We start from the raw sequence: 15,884 nt of genomic DNA, 5'->3' as shown, positions 1-15,884 counted from the left end.
ACTCTTCTGTAAACTTCTTGATATTTCCTAATTGAGCAACATTCAGAGAAGTTGTTAGTATAAGTACAAGCGTGAAAAATCAGATTTGTTTAAGAAGGGATTAAATACTTTAACGAACCCTTTTCACGGAATTGGAAAATCGTTTTCGTTAAGGAGGGGGGTGACGATATTTCATTTACGCTAATATATTTTTTAAAACTATAAACTGACTTTCGAAGCTCTACAGTCTACAGTCTAATTAAATTATTATTGCAAAACCACAACTAACTAAAAAACAAAACAATTTCAAGCGTGTTTTTTTTATCACGAAACGATCACATTTACATCGTCTATCGCACCAGGCAATGCACATCACGTACAGAAAGTGTGGTTGAGCCATTGGTCAATGGTCAGCTTGTCATTAACCCTTTTGCATTGAGCAACTTTATTCTTTAGGGAGGTACATTTTCACGTCCGGGTCGACCATCTATCACCCGTCCATTGTTTGGTTGCCTTGCTAAATATCTTCGTTTCGTTTTCGATCGACTTATAATCCCAAATATTTTCTGAAAGTTCGTCGGTTTCTGAACTTGGTTGTTCACTGCTAAGACCCACTTTTATCTGAAAGAAAAGGCGATAAAATTGCCAAGAAAAAATGACAACATTACTAAAGTAGGATTTGCCAAAATATTTATTGGGAATAAAATATTACCCAAATGCTCAATGACAGGGTTAAAAAATTAATGGTTTCCAATATCGATTTTCTTGTTGCTAAATTTGCCTGAGGCCCATTTTAGATGGTCAGATAATTAGGTCAATGGAAAACTATTTACATACCTAGTATTTTTTAGGAGGATCTGTATACCACTGGATTAATAATAATATGGTATATTTACTAAAACAACATCATTCCATGGCTGTTTTAGCTAGTAAACTAACATTAAAAGTAATTGAGTTTCAAAAATATGCTTATATATAACTTCTACCAATGCAACAAAAACTTCAAAGACTCCAAGCAAGCTTTTCAAGGTAATTCTGTCTATTTGTGAATTGTATACCAAGCTTTTTGGTTTTTATTTGTCAGTGTAGCAATATTATGAACGTGCATATTGTTCATAATTGTGAATGATTTTGTTGTAGTATTAGGGTCGGGGTCACCAAACTACAGCCCGAGAGTTAAATCTACCGGCCCGTGGCCTATTAACTTAATGAAGATAAAGACAGTGAAATGTTGGTGGATTAACTCGAAACTAAATTTTTATAAAACTGTAAACTTTTCGACAATTTGTTAAACCTCACTACAGTTCTTGTTGCATAGTATTTTCTTCATTTAACGATTTTCAAATTAAATAATTTCAACAAAATATTTCATATCCAGCCCGCAATGTCAGGTCCTTTAGTGATTCGACCCTTTAGGAAAACAGTTTGCTGACCCCTTTACAGGTTCATTATAAAATATACTTACCAGCTTTCTTGCCCTTTTTTCCAGGATTGACCATATTGTGTGGTGTACTCTGCAGTCACTTGGTAAAGATAATCCCTGCACCCGGCATTGGTGACCATACTTTTCACTGTTCAGGTTGTGAATCTACAAAAACAAAAATTAAAAGCCCTCATTTAAAAAAATAGGGATTTTTTTAAAAAAAGGTCAATTTAAACATGTTTAAAGCACAAGAAGTAAGTTTCAAAATGTTTTTCTTCTGGATAACTCTCAAGTTATACATTGTCGACAATGGAAACAGCGTATGAAAAAAAAAACTGAAAGTATACAAGATAACTACTGCCAAAAATATATATATATATTTAAAAAAGTATCAGTTTACAAACAAGTGAAGCGATCTCAATTGAAATACTAAAATGATAAAATAACATGTCATTAATAAATCCTAAATTCCCTAATTTATTTAAAATCTCGGTGTGTAAAAATACTTTTTTTGTAAAAATCTAATTAAACTCACAAAGATTAAGTGTCAACGACAATAACAACAATACTAACAGCGGTGACGACATAGTGAAAGATCAGTGAAGTGTTACTGATTAAAGGACCATCAGAGATACCGATGTAATCTCCCAGTCTGTAGAGTGTAACTTCATCTAAACTACTATCATTCTCTACAAGATGCTGCAGCTGGCATAGATGGTAACTGTTGAAAAAACGTGTATTTCATACTTGATGTTACTTTTTTAATAAAAGCTGACTAAGCTGAGGTTAATTTATAACAAGGTTTAACTGGTCTATTCTAAACGAACAAATCAATCCATTTGTTAGAGGTTAAAACAAAAATAATTAAATCATCGAATCCGTTTTAGCTTATGTAAAAAACAACTTTTGGTAAAGGTAGCACTAAAAAAAGTAAAACTAATCAAGTTAATTTTTTAAAACTAATTTATTATTATTATTTTTAATAAATTAATTTTTATTAATAATTTACATGAAATATTATGAGTACATGTCACATCTTAAATTACAACTGGTTGTAAACAAGCATTTTTTTATCTTAAGAAATTCTATAGAAATTGAAATTAAAAGTTTTCCTTAAAGTTACTGAAACACTGTTGCAATGAATTATTCAATGCAGACTGATCAAATAGTACTCCTAGTTGATACTTACGGGTCATCAGAGAAAATTTGTCGAGCAAAATCCAACTCAACATCGAGAGGTTCAAACTTGAGGTTTTGCATGATTAGGCGCCTTGCGAGTTTAGTGAGGAATATTAACGATTCCTCGGTAGGTTTCCATTCGTCTAATGCTGAATCCAGCGATAAATCACAGCAGAATGCACCACTGGTTACTAAACAAACATATTGCAACAGCAATGGTAAAAAAATAACACTACTTTAAACAGAATAAATCTGCTGAAAAGTGATTTGTTAACGGAACTATTACTGTTACTGAAACAATTTTGTTTTTTATTATTACTTCCTACTTGTAATTATTGATATTTACTCTCCTCATAAAAAACCTTTAAAGAAATGCACACCAACAGCCCAATAAGTAAAAATTTCGATTGAAGTGAGATGTTGTTAACTCTTAAGATAACAGAAAAAAAGTATTTTTACACAAAAACTAGGGCCTACTTTTGTTAAATTAAAATAAAAAATCCTCCATCAGAAAAAATGTTAACACACTGATGGCATTTGCTTGTCATCATTGATAGTTTCATAAAAAAAAAACAACCTATCATTGGAACAGAAAAATAATAACAAAATCTTGCAAAAACAGAATTCTATTTGTACAGATTTAAAGAATTACCAGGAATGTTGGGAATTCTGAGAAGTTTTGATGTAAATCTTTCCCGAAATGCCGTTTGTAGAACAGCACCAAGTATAAATGCACATGATCTCCAATATGCCTTGATGATAAAAAATACTTAGTTACATATCTGGTGTACACACCACTGGATTATGAACAAACATAAATAAGTGTACACATGTTTTACTCAAAAGGGGTCTAATTGTGCAAAAAATATAGTGAAAAGTGAACCTAAAAGTAAGGCCAAAGCAAACAGTTTACATATAAACAGGATTCAATCTAAAAATGGCAAAACTGGATATTTTAGGCCCCATCAATCCTCGCACTAATTCATAAAAAATGCTAACTTGTCTGAACAAAATCGGGGCTGCAAATTGCTATGTGCGTTTGTGCAGTACGAAGTTTGGAACTGGGAAGGCAGTACCACAAATTGTATATTTTGGAATAGTACTGGTTCGGAATATTTTTGTAATGCATATTGTATTGTGGGTTGATGAGTATATGACACCCCTGTAGGTGGACATATGATTATTTACCTTATACTTAACTTGCTTTTCTATCCATAACATACCATATTCAGACTGGGGGTCGGACTTCATTTTTTTTCTAGGCCTGAGTCAAAGTCAAGTAAACTGACTAGGTAGCTGCTAGGTAGCCAGTGATCTTACCTTGTTCACTTGTTCATGGTTCCATGCTGTGGTGTTGGTCATGTTGAAATTGAGAAGTTGCAAGTTGCAGTCAAATGTTAGAGGTTTGTGAATATCCCAGGGTTGGTATTCACTGCATGGCACTGCATTTTCTCCATCACCAATCAACTGGAAGTTAAATAGAAACGTATGAAGATCATTGGCACCAATTTGGTCAAAAATTAAAAAAATTGAACAATCTCCATAATTATTGCTACACAGTGAACAATGTCAGTTATAAATCTCAACTTTTTGATTTAGTTGCAAACACTTTTGCAAACAAGCCATAAGTCCAAGTCAAGTATTTTGCAAAAAATACCAAGTCCGGGTTCAAGTCACCAATTACCAAAGTCAAGTCATTACCAGAGCAAGCCATATTTATTAGAGCAAGTCTAAGTCAAGACATTGACAAAAAATAAAGCCATGAACCACAAACCATAAAATGGGAAAACTTTAAAAATGGGAAGTCTGATTATAAGTAATATTTTAACTTGAAAATAACAACGCAACATATCAAGCAAATCATTTTACATGCAAAATAAATTATAAATAACCCAATTTTTTTTTAAATATTACTTAAAAACACATCATTTCAACCCAAGTTATTTGACTCAATACATTGAGTTTAAGTCAAGTCATCTTGACAAAATACTCAAGTCTAGTCATTTAAATACTGTTACCTAAGTGCACTTAACCCAAATCATTGACTTAAGTTATTACAACATAGATATTGATTCCTGGTTAGCAATATCAGTTATAAAAAAATAATCTTCTATTTTAATTCTTATTTGTTGTTGCTGGTTTTTCTTAGAGCATATTATGTTTTATGCTGATAGAATATACACAAAGCTTGTATAAATAACAAAATAGCCGTTACCGTTTGTCCACTTTCTAATTCATTTTCATTGTGTTGCTTTGGTTTCACAAGAGCAATCACACATTTTTGTGCGACAGAACGCGAGATATCTGTACAAACAAGTAACAAGTGGTCACCATACACATATAATAGTTTATAGGATTGCTAATTAGCCTACAAAAAATTGGAAATAATTGTATGACCTAATACTATAGAATAATACAATCTGTCCGCCTGATGCCTCTACTATAGAATAATGACTGATAAATACAGACTATATCCACATTTTATTATTTTATTATTTAAAGGGCAAGTAAAAATGCTTTGTTCTTTAAGAAACTGAAGCATTAGGGCTCAGTCGTAAGTTTAAATCTAAAAATTCTTTACTTTCTTAAACAAAATAAAGAAATAAAAATAACTAATTTCTACAATCCATATCGAAGGCAACTGGTTTAATAAATTATTTAGTTAGAAAATAGAGATGATTATATAAAAAAATATCCAGGTCTGTACAATATACGGTTGCCAGACCCAAATGCGACCCACGATGCAATAATAGCTTTCCGTTTGTTTACTTGATTTCAAATAAATGCGGACTGAGTAATTTATTGCAAGATGTCAAAATAATATATTGGTAGTAAACCTGTTAGACAGTCGATTCCATTTTTAACTTATGTTACTCGACTTAATGGAATTTTACACATGTTACAACAGTGACATGTTAGATTTCTTACTTATATACCTAAGCATAGTGAGAACTTGAACTAATTGAAAATAAAACCCAAATAACATTTTAATTTAGCCACTTGTGTTTATTGAATTGTTATTATGCAATTCAACTTGGCATGTACCAAACAATCAAAAAAATTTTGCTAATAAAATTGTTAATTTTCACAACAACTAAAATCACATTTTGGTAGTAAAATATCAGTCAAAAGTTATATATATCGTTCGATATTATAGATGTGTCTGTCCATCTCTATTGGGAAGTAAAACTGCCAGCAACTTACGCATGGCACATTGGTGAGGTGTGGACAGATGTTTATTCATGAACATCAAAGACCCACCAGAAATTCCTCTGCCTTCGTAGTTTACCTTAAGTTGTAAAATAATTTAGAGAAGTCTAATATTCGATTAAAAAACAAACAGTAAACATTTAGAAAGTTGTCAAAAAAAGGTCTATTTTGTGTTTTTTTTTGTTAGTATTTCATGAAAAAACAAATAGTATTTATCATTTACCTCTATTTTTTCGATCTTTGGAACTCTTGCCGCCAGCCTTTTCTTAATTTTTTCATTAAAAAGTTCATTTTGAAAGCTGGTTTGGCTTGTTTGTATTTGCTTTTCTGCACCTGTAATGCATCGGAAATATGTATATATATCTTTAAATTCGGATGATATATATCCATCTAAATACATTAAAAAGAAATTATATATAATTTATAGTTATATTATAAATTCATTTTTTTTTACTAAAAACAGGGTTTGCTGTCATGTATATTACATTAATCACAGTAACACTGAGATATATTAAAAAAAAAACTAACCATCTAACCAACCATTACCTTGTGCATTTTTGTCACAACTAGCCAGAAACAGGGTTCGAACAGATGCAACTAGTGGCAGTTCTGCAAAACAAGCATAATGTACAAAATCTAAAGCACAAATACATTACTACGCTAATACATAATTGGTTAGCTATCAGTGTTGGTCAGTACAATATAAATAGGACTAGACCAGTGGTTCCGAACCAGGGTGCCATTGCTTATGCCCAAGGGTGCCAATGGATAGTTGGCTTGTTTGAATCTGATTTTTTGCTCTATTACTGGTGATAACAAAAATCCCAATAGGGGTGATGCACACTATTTATTATTTGCCCCAAGTACCCAGCAAAGTACTTATTTTAATTCGGACTGGTGTTTTTTTAAATAGATAAATGCAATTTTGAAATAAACAGTTTGGTAATAATTACTGTTTCTGTTAGATAAATCACAATAAAAACATATGTACTTACCCAAACATAATCGCTGAGAATATCCCAATACAGACTTCGTATGAAACATCTTTATACAGGTATCAACGCATCACTAATTTCTAAACAACTATTTAAACTGTTGCTCTTTAAATCATAAATATTATGGTATGGAAGAGTGTAATATTTCAAGAAAGAACAATGTTTTAATATATTATAAATATATTTACCACAATAAACTGAATATTAAAAATATGTTTGTATACCTCAAAAAATAAACTACATTATCCTAGTAATTTTTCAGCTATTTATCGAAATAATAACACAAAATAAAAGGTGGTTGTGCAAAACAGTATATATATATATATATATATATATAATATAATGAGAAGAAAGTGTACATTATACATAATATTAAGAGTGTTCAATATAAAGAAAACCGCACAAAAAAGAAAGAAAGGAAAACATTTTACAATGAATCCTGCATAGATATTTAATAAAACAATTGTGCATTTAACTGCAATATTACTCAATATTGCATAATTCGAAGTCATTATACACATGACCGTTGTTCACTGACGCGTGACTTAACGCCGAAATGTGCACTTTCAACGTTTCGCATTCATTCTATTTTATACGTCTTACTAATTGCAGCTTGAATCACCACTCCGTTTATCGTTGTGTTTCTGAGATTTGTGAAAATACTCAATGGGCAATTATCTACTTAGTGGATTGACTTTGCCTAGAGTACAAGAAGTTAAGGACAGGTATTTTAGCGACCTGTTCTTTTGGAGTTCAAGGACTTTGCAAGATCAAGGACTTGCAAGGGATTTAGGCAGCCGTCAGTTCCCGTCTATAGAGCCAGCGCCTCTTGCCCTTAGCTACAGACCGCGATTCGCTACACAATCGTTAACGAACAGCTGCAAACCTATTCCGACATCTTTCTTTTAGCTGTTGAAAAAATACTTTCTCTATCACTGGAACAAAAGAGCTCACCAGAAGAGGTTGAAAGTTCCATATCTTGACTTTGACACTGAAGTCTGGCTTTATAGATTGGTTCATATTCTTTAAGTTGCTGCCGAAATCCCTGGTTAGGGTTAATGCAGAACCTTCGCAAGCTCACATGCTTATAAGCTTCCTTAAACGACATGTTGTACCTTCTCATGATATAAGCTATGACGATTGCAGCACTTCGTGATATTCCACCCATCCCGTGAACAAGAACTCTACCGCCTTCATTCACGGCATGATGCATGAAACTCAACGTGCCCTCTAAATGTCCGAGGATATTTTCACAGGTACTGTCGCTTAGTTCGACGACCAGGTATTTAAAGTTTTCTGGAAAATTTGGTTTTACAAATCTAGCTTCCATTTTTCCACGGACGCAAACAATGTGAGTGATGCCAGTTTGCAATAGCAGCTGCAGTTTTGACTTGGAAGCAACTGCATATGGACCAAGGTAGACACCCCTGGTTATCAGCTGCATGCTTTCGCGCATTTCATAACACCAATCAGTCACTCCATTTTCTGAGAGTCCTTCGTTGTCCAATTCATTTGACACTTGCATTTCTGCGAATGTGCTGGTTTTTGTGTTGCTAGACTTTTTAAAATTTACACAATAAAAATTAGTTTACTTTTAAAACTCATTTTTTAACCAATTTTTTAAAACAAAAAACAACTGAATCTTTCTTTCAAAAATGGAAATCCTGATTGAAACAAAAAAGAAAAAATATTATGTTTTGGTAATTGTTAATTGTTAACATGTGTGTTATGCATTTGCTCCCACTGGTCTTTTATTGGCATACACTTTTACTTGCATTCCGAATCTCTTGTGATTTTCCATTGGGGAAAAGTCACAAAAATAATCAAGTGTTTGTATCTAAATAGCATGCCCTAGAAAGATAAACTTTGTATGTTTAATATCAACTATATTGCTAGTTTGAGCATATAGTAATGACATCATTTTATCAGGTTGTATCTGAGTATGTTTAGTGCAAATTTCGAGAAATGTTATTCCAGTCGCCATATTTAGGTTGCATAAACGCACAATAGGCAAAGTTTACAAACTGGGCGCTGGTCTAGAATCTTACCACAACACACATTATTTGGGTTAAGGTGCGGGTTAGTGTTTCGGGTTCAAGTATTATAATTAAATAATGAATATATTAATAGTTAATACTTGACGCACCCACAGCCAAATGCTAACTCGCACCCTAAGCCAAATATTGTTTGTTGATTTAATAATTGTGGTAGGATTCTAGACCAGCGCCCTAAGCTAAGCATGGGTCCACTGTGGAAAGTATGGCAAGTGCACCCGCGAGATTTTTTTACCCTTTTAAAAGTGCACCCCGAAAAAATCCGAACTGCGCCCAAAATATGTAAAACGTTTGTGCAGCATACGTTTACAGTGCAATGTATGCAATACAGAGTGCATCGGAAAATCATAGAGTGCATTTTTTTTTGGCCTTAGTTGCACCCGATCACTCGGATTTTTTCGGCCGTGCACCCGCGAGATCTCGTCGAGATCTGCCATACTTTCCAGCAGTGAGCATGGCTAATCGAGTTACAATTTTGGATACCTTTAGCACGTTGATTGGTACCCGCGGTCGCCGGTCGAAACTAAAGCTAATTGTTGTCCCGTTTTTCAAAATAGTAGTTAAAAACACATTATTACATGGATATATTCGCCTCTTAATAATCCCTGACAATACTTTGGGGTAACACTAATTTACGGAATGATGAATGGTCGGAAGTCGGAACGCTCACAGTATTATTATTAAATATAATAACACTTGATCCACCTTCACCCAAACGCTAACCCCCATGCACCCTAACTCAAATATTGTGCGTTGGTTTAATAATTGTTTTAACGGGGTAGCACTTAAATTAGTGAGCATTCCGACCATTCATCATTCCGTAAATTAGTATTAGCCATACTTTGCAAAATCAAGTGTAATCAACTACTTTATTGTTTCAGAAGTTTGATTGTTTTTGACGCACGATGTGCAGTCATGCGTAAAACAGTTTTATTTTCTAAACTGAAAACCCAGTAAAGATACCCTTCAAAACCCTTACAGAAACGGCTTCATCATTTAAACTTTGCAGACTATTTTTGCATTTTTAAGACGGTTGATAAAAGGTGTTTTTGTTGTATAATAATAAGACTCTTCAAGTTTAAACATACTTGGTTAGCTAATAAAATGACCCTCGGCAGTCATTGAGTTAGTCTTGTGGGCTACATATATTACCGTATTAGGTCTGATGGTGTTTTAAAAACAGCGTAATTGAATTTGGACCACCCTAATTTAAGGCTCAGATTCTAAATCAATTAACATAGGTAAATTAGCCGTTTATTCGGAAAATCATTCCTACTCAAGTGATTAGCCACTAATTCGAATGTAAATGGGTTGAGTGTCGCACATATTGAAAAATCTGTTCGCATTTGGAGATTTATACCTAACTTCTAAAGTGTTTGGTTAAGCCAAGTCTATAGTTTGCCCGCCGAGTAATTTCCCACGTGTTGAAGACTAAATATTCAGCATGCTTAATGCTTAGAAAATACATAGGCCTATAAATTTGGCTAAATAATTATTATTCGGCAGTTGATTATATTTACTGGTATCCGATTCTCCACAAAAAACAAGACTGTTTTGTCAACCAGGGGTTTTAAACTGGATTCTTGTAATCGAGTGAGACACGTAAGACTATTTGAGTACCAGGTGTGATGTGCGCACAGGTAGTACAAAATTTCGAAACTGATAACGCCTTAAAGTGACTGTAAATTGTAAAGGTAGGGTAGCATATGTTGACCACGTATCATGGTTGGATGAATTGTATGGCACCCCTGTAATGAGTGGATTGCTGAAGATCCACTAAGTTTTTGTTGCGAAAATGGTTGAAATACAGCTGTAAATAGCCGAACTCTTATTTTAACCGATGCCACAACCCTGACTTAAGTATGCCACGTGTTAATGTTTCAGAGGACGTTTGCGCCAAACCCCTGAAACAGTTTCATTGATCGAACCCTGGTTAAGAACCACTGCGGCTGGTAAATCTTAAGGCTGCTTACTCATACCGGGAACAGTCAAGGAAAATCTTGTGTGTTCAAAAGTTATGAAAGTATACTGCATAATTACTGATAAGGTTTTGCTAAGCAAGGTACCGTATTCATTATTCTTTTTTATGTTTGTTGTAATCTAAGTAAGACCTTTCAGTTAAACAAGCTCGTTTACCATGTTTAGCCTATAAACTCGGACAGCCACTAACTTTACCTAAACTATACACCTACATTTAAACATGTAACTATTATATTATAAACCTATTCGCTCATGTCTCAGGATCTTAAGGTTTTCCCAGCAAAAAAAACACACGTAAATATAGCAAAAATGGTATTTTTTGCACAGGAATGTATACATGTAAACAGTACAACAACAACAACAACATTCAACAACTACTATACGTGGAACGAAAAGATACCGGCATTTTTTTAAACAAAAACGATTCGGTTTTTTTCGTAGTTGCTACAATCAAGAAGGCGGCCCTCTGTTCCAATAAATATTCCGAAACAACTTTTTGGGCCGGAAAATTTTCGACATTGGCGGGCGAAACAGTATATTGGTGAAAAGGGTGATCGGTCGGGTACAGTCGTTTGGCGAGATATGTGTGCAAAGGCATGCGAAGGAATATATCGTGAAGCAATTCGGTTCGAAGTCAGCCAACAGCTCTCAGCGTAGCGATGCTTGCATTAGACAAAAGCGGGGCCCGGGAAAATTATCCAGGGGGCGGGAAATGTTTTTTTTTATTTAAAAAGCCCCCTTTTGCACAGTTTATTAATATTTCGTTTTTGCGACGTGTGTTTCTCAAAAAAACGGCGGCCATTTTGTGTCAGGTTAGTATTCATACCGAACTGGACTTATTATGGTAAACCTATTGTATGATGTATATCGCCTGTTATTGGCTTAATGCTGTATTAATTTCCTGGTGGTCTTAACAATGCGTTATTCAACCTTACACAAGCAAAAACTACGGGGAAATAAAACGACGAGACACTCTACTTAGCAGTACACACTCGCTAAAATCTACGCGTTACTGTTTTTACAGCGAGACCAGGGCCCGGGAATACGTCTCTATATTCGCCCAGAAAACAAAACAGAAAAAAAACGACAACAGAGCCACATTTGGATATAGTAGTAAAATAACGTAAGGCAAGGCTACAAAGTACTAGAAAAAAAAACGAAAATGCCACTCGGCTGGCAATTCGCGAAAGGCACTCTACACGATGAAATACGGAATAGATGGGCAATTTTTCAACTGGCAAAACGCATCGTATATATATGTATATGCTTTTAAAATGTGCTGCGAGCTTTCGACATATATATATGAGAGCAAAAAAGGCACTTGATACAAAATACGCTTGAAACTTTTTCGGGTAAAAACTGTACAAGTCAGGGAAATTTGCACGGCAGTTGCTAAACAAAATAGCGTTCGGTGTGTATGGTTTGTTTGTGCTTAATTCGAAACTATACAAAGTCGTTTGTTAGGGGGTCATTTTGGGGGGGTTGTTGTGCAAATGAACCGTATCAAAAGTGTGTGTCAGGCGCTATAGTTCTGTACAACCGGAAAAAGAGATGGAAAAAAGGCACGATAATAAAAAAAATGCAGGCAAAAACAATAAATATAGCGAAAGGAACGAAGCTCAGGGCTGGCTAGAAAGGCCACGGCGTCGTAACCAACTAAAACATCGATAAAAAAACAGTAGATAATAATAATAAGAGAGTAATAACAATAATAATATGAATATAAGAGAACGGTCACTTGTATAAAAAGCAGTTGAAATCGGAATCGTGCCGAACTCGGAAAAGTACCAGACTCCTCTTCTTGTTAGTTAGCTTGGTCAAGCGAGTAAGAACAAAAAGAGTAAGAATATAATAATATTAACGGCGAAACAGAACAGAATAGGGGTGGCGGGGTTTGGGTGGCACAGAGCGGTCACAGTCAGAACTGCTTACAGTGAAACACGAAGTAAAAGCGGTTTGTTTGTCACTTGCACCGTATCGGGGTTAGAAAAGTTAATTATTATGGTCTTTGGGTGTAGTACGAAGCAAAAACAACACGCAAAAAACAAACATCAATAAGGCTACTGCCGCGTTATACTCACCGCGGTTCGCTACCAAGACTACTGCCCCTCTAACGGAACGCTGCTTCAGTCGGTGTGAAAGTACGCTCGGCTTCAGCGCAAAGCTTCATAACAGTTGGAAGGACATTCTTTATCGATTGTCGGAAATTCTTTATCGATTGACGGGGATAAAACTTAAATCGCAGCCGGTAAAGCTGGTTTAATCAAACATTTTTCCAGAAAGGCTTTTTTCCGGATTTTTTTCTTGCTGAGATACCAGAAGTGAGAATCATCGCGAATTATTTCAGCAAATGGCAACTTTAAGAATAGGAACTGTTGTCAGAGCTAGGCGCATATTGGAATGCTATTTCAGTGGAGAATGGCATTGGAATAGGAACAGATTGGAAGTAGAGTCAGGAATGGGAACAGTTTTGTGGGCCGAGTTTATAAAAAAAAAAACTTTTTGAAAGTGAAATTGGAATGTAGGCGCCATTTCGGCTGTACTTGAAAGTTTGGTCAAGAAATGGATTAGGCGGATCACTTGGAAATTGCGATAGGTAATTTTTGTCAGAGTGGCGTTTGGGATAGAAATAGCTTTGAACAAAAAATCTTCAGAGTAGAGCTTTTGGAAAATGTTTGAGCTTTCAAGTTGATTTTTTCTTGAAATATATCGCTCCTAAAATAATTTGCAGGGATAAGAAACAGGAATAACTGTGAGAAACATGCAAGAAGCTTCAAACTGAAACTCTTCTAAAACGATTGTCTCCATTTCAAATGTTGAAAATCAACGATTTAAAAATTCTCTTTGATTTTTCAACCAAAAAAACTATATTCCAGGACTTTTTCCAAGGATTGGGCTTCTAGCTGTTCACAGGACTGACAACTTGCTCGTTCGTGGAGGAAGTGTCCACCACAAGAGCCATCGGTTCATCGTCATCCAGATCTATGTCTTCCTCTGCTTCCTGGAGTCGGTGACTCCGATAATCCTCAACCTCTTCATCGACCTCTTCGTCTTCTTCCATCATTTTCTGTCGTTTGACTTCGTCTGTGGAAGAACGAAAAGCTTGTTGTTAAGCGGGAAGATTGAAAAAGGTAAAAAATGGTTAAAACGCCGTTTTTCTAAGTGGTAGGATAAATTTAACAAAGGCACATAACATGAGTGAATAAGGAGTCCGCTTTCTTCTCGCTCATTAAGCAAACTGAAGAAATGTTGAATAATGACAAAACCGACGCTTTTAAGGCATTCCGAAGTTAAATAAAAACTGATGATGGAGCAAAATGGGCAAATTACGAATAAAGTACATAAATGCCAGGGACCTGTGTCGCCCTTTTTGTAAGTTTTACTGTAAATCACTGCACTTGGATTATTTTAATTTATTGCGTTTCTCTGAAAGTTTAATATTTGTAAAAAATAAATCACATACTAAAATTACTTAATCACTGTCGATAAACTCACCATCTTCGTGAATTTTTCTCGGCGTTGAGCTTGCGCTGGTCGGCGACAATTTGCCTAAAACATAAAAAATACATGAGTTATTACCAATTCGGCAAGAAAAGCGAATGTGATTAGGTAGAACCGGACCTGTGGGTTTTACACTGGCCAGGTTTCAAATATTACCACCGAAATTCATTGGAAACAATACTTAGGTCATCAGAGGTACTTTACAACTAACCTGTCGTAAGCACTTTAAGAGTTTCATTTTTATTTGTTGAACAATTAACATGGTAGACTTTAGTTTAAAAAATCTCCCTACTGTGAATTTGCATATCCTTATATACAAACCCGCTACAGCGAATTTCCACCAAGTCTAATTACAAACCCGCTACAGCAAATTTGCACGAAATTTAATCTGTAAACTTGCTACAGCGATTTCGCAGAAAGACTAAATCACAAACTAGCTACAGCAAATTTTCACAAAATTTAATCTATAAACTGGCTAGAGCGAATTCGAACCAAATCAAATCTGCAAACTCGCTAAAGCGAAAACCAAGAGCTTACCTTCCATATCTGACGAACTTCTTTTCGTGCTTAAATCCTGCGGCGAGCCGGACAGCGACCGGTCGCTAAAGTGGGGCGAATGGGACCCCATGTAGGGCAGCAGATTGTTGCTGGGGGGTGAAATGGTCCCCGTTGAGCCCTCGGCGGCCCCACCACCACTACTTCCGGGTGAACCGACCCCGTAGCGCAGCATGGTGGGGTCAAACTTGAGCAGACTGGGTGACATGTGCGAGCCGCTAAGGTCTTCTGGTTCCAGCATACGCACCTGGCTGTGTGGGGAGCTGTCACTGCCTAAAACAAAAAAAATGGTGAAAAAATAATAGAAAACTTTCGTTTTAAGAATATAGTTAGAGAGATTAAATATTTTTGTTATGTCTCGTTCCTGCTTAAAAACATAATAACAAAACCACCGAATTTCTCGTTGCTCTATCAAACAAATTCCCCCCTTTAACTTCAACGAAAGTTATAGAAAACAATTTTTCGAATTAGAGTCTAAAACAACGTTCGATTTTTTTTAGATCAGCCAAGTGAATCAATTGGCACGTCAATTACTATGGTATTCACAGATAAAAGTCACAAACTTTCCTACACCGTTACGCCACAAAACAAGGGCGCTGCTCTAGAATCCTTCCCTATTTTCGTCCGCGGGTTTATATTGCTAGCATTCTTTGGGCTAGTGTGTGGGTTAGCGTTTGGGTTTGCGTGGGTCAAGTATTATTATTATATTTATTCTCCCATATTTATTTCTTCCATGCCATTTCATTTTTAACAACTCGTTTCTATACTGTATATAAAAAGGTAGGATTCTTGACCAGCGACCAAAATTAATAACCTCGTTTACCTCGCAATGGTCAATCATAAAAGTAAAATCCAAAAGTATTTTTCCCATTAATCTAACAACACTCACCGGAAGGCAAATGAGAATGCATTGAGATGCGCAGATGGGCGCGGAACTCTCCCAAGCTTGTGAACGACGCACTGCAAGTTCCGCATTTGAAGTTGCGCATTCCGACGTGCTGGAAAAAC

At 35.3% G+C, this 15,884-nt stretch overlaps 3 protein-coding genes across 3 annotated transcripts in view; all 3 read right to left on the bottom strand.

Annotated features, from left to right (window-relative positions):
- Nucleotides 1-292: 292 nt before the first annotated feature.
- Nucleotides 293-6,894, bottom strand: LOC146139283 (large ribosomal subunit protein mL39-like). Its single transcript, XM_083392061.1, has 11 exons — nucleotides 6,787-6,894; nucleotides 6,338-6,400; nucleotides 6,015-6,124; nucleotides 5,786-5,870; nucleotides 4,797-4,885; nucleotides 3,902-4,048; nucleotides 3,234-3,333; nucleotides 2,592-2,772; nucleotides 1,976-2,123; nucleotides 1,445-1,567; nucleotides 293-600 (listed from the first exon to the last, which is right to left on the bottom strand). The coding sequence occupies exons 1-11, from the start codon at nucleotides 6,833-6,835 to the stop codon at nucleotides 448-450; spliced, it is 1,248 nt and encodes a 415-aa protein (XP_083248187.1). The 5' UTR covers nucleotides 6,836-6,894; the 3' UTR covers nucleotides 293-447.
- Nucleotides 6,895-7,559: 665 nt separating this feature from the next.
- Nucleotides 7,560-8,402, bottom strand: LOC146139282 (serine/threonine/tyrosine-interacting protein-like). Its single transcript, XM_083391938.1, has one exon. It carries the CDS (start codon nucleotides 8,309-8,311, stop codon nucleotides 7,673-7,675), a length of 639 nt encoding a protein of 212 aa, XP_083248064.1. The 5' UTR covers nucleotides 8,312-8,402; the 3' UTR covers nucleotides 7,560-7,672.
- Nucleotides 8,403-11,129: 2,727 nt separating this feature from the next.
- The window catches only part of LOC146139281 (uncharacterized), a 52,748-nt gene continuing 47,993 nt past the window's right edge, over nucleotides 11,130-15,884 (bottom strand). Inside the window, exons 11-14 of the mRNA XM_083392264.1 lie at nucleotides 15,766-15,874; nucleotides 14,859-15,149; nucleotides 14,316-14,369; nucleotides 11,130-13,904 (exon numbers count right to left, since the gene is read on the bottom strand). Coding sequence (XP_083248390.1) covers nucleotides 13,720-13,904; nucleotides 14,316-14,369; nucleotides 14,859-15,149; nucleotides 15,766-15,874 — 639 coding nt within the window. The 3' untranslated portion in view covers nucleotides 11,130-13,719. The remainder of the gene's footprint in view (nucleotides 13,905-14,315; nucleotides 14,370-14,858; nucleotides 15,150-15,765; nucleotides 15,875-15,884) is intronic.

The sequence above is a fragment of the Ascidiella aspersa genome, chromosome 6, assembly GCF_963924565.1.
Source record: "Ascidiella aspersa chromosome 6, kaAscAspe10.2, whole genome shotgun sequence".
Classification (NCBI taxonomy): Eukaryota; Metazoa; Chordata; class Ascidiacea; order Phlebobranchia; family Ascidiidae; genus Ascidiella; species Ascidiella aspersa.
This window is presented reverse-complemented; position numbering and strand designations above follow the sequence as displayed.

Excerpts from the sequence above, each read along its gene's own strand:
- LOC146139282 (XM_083391938.1), bottom strand. The coding sequence starts at position 8,311 with ATGCAAGTGTCAAATGAATTGGACAACGAAGGACTCTCAGAAAATGGA.
- LOC146139283 (XM_083392061.1), bottom strand. The coding sequence starts at position 6,835 with ATGTTTCATACGAAGTCTGTATTGGGATATTCTCAGCGATTATGTTTG. Across the intron at positions 2,124-2,591 it reads CAAATTTTCTCTGATGACCC|TTACCATCTATGCCAGCTGC; the intron begins GTAAGTATCAAC and ends TTTTTTCAACAG. Across the intron at positions 1,568-1,975 it reads TTCACTATGTCGTCACCGCT|ATTCACAACCTGAACAGTGA; the intron begins GTTAGTATTGTT and ends TTGTTTTTGTAG.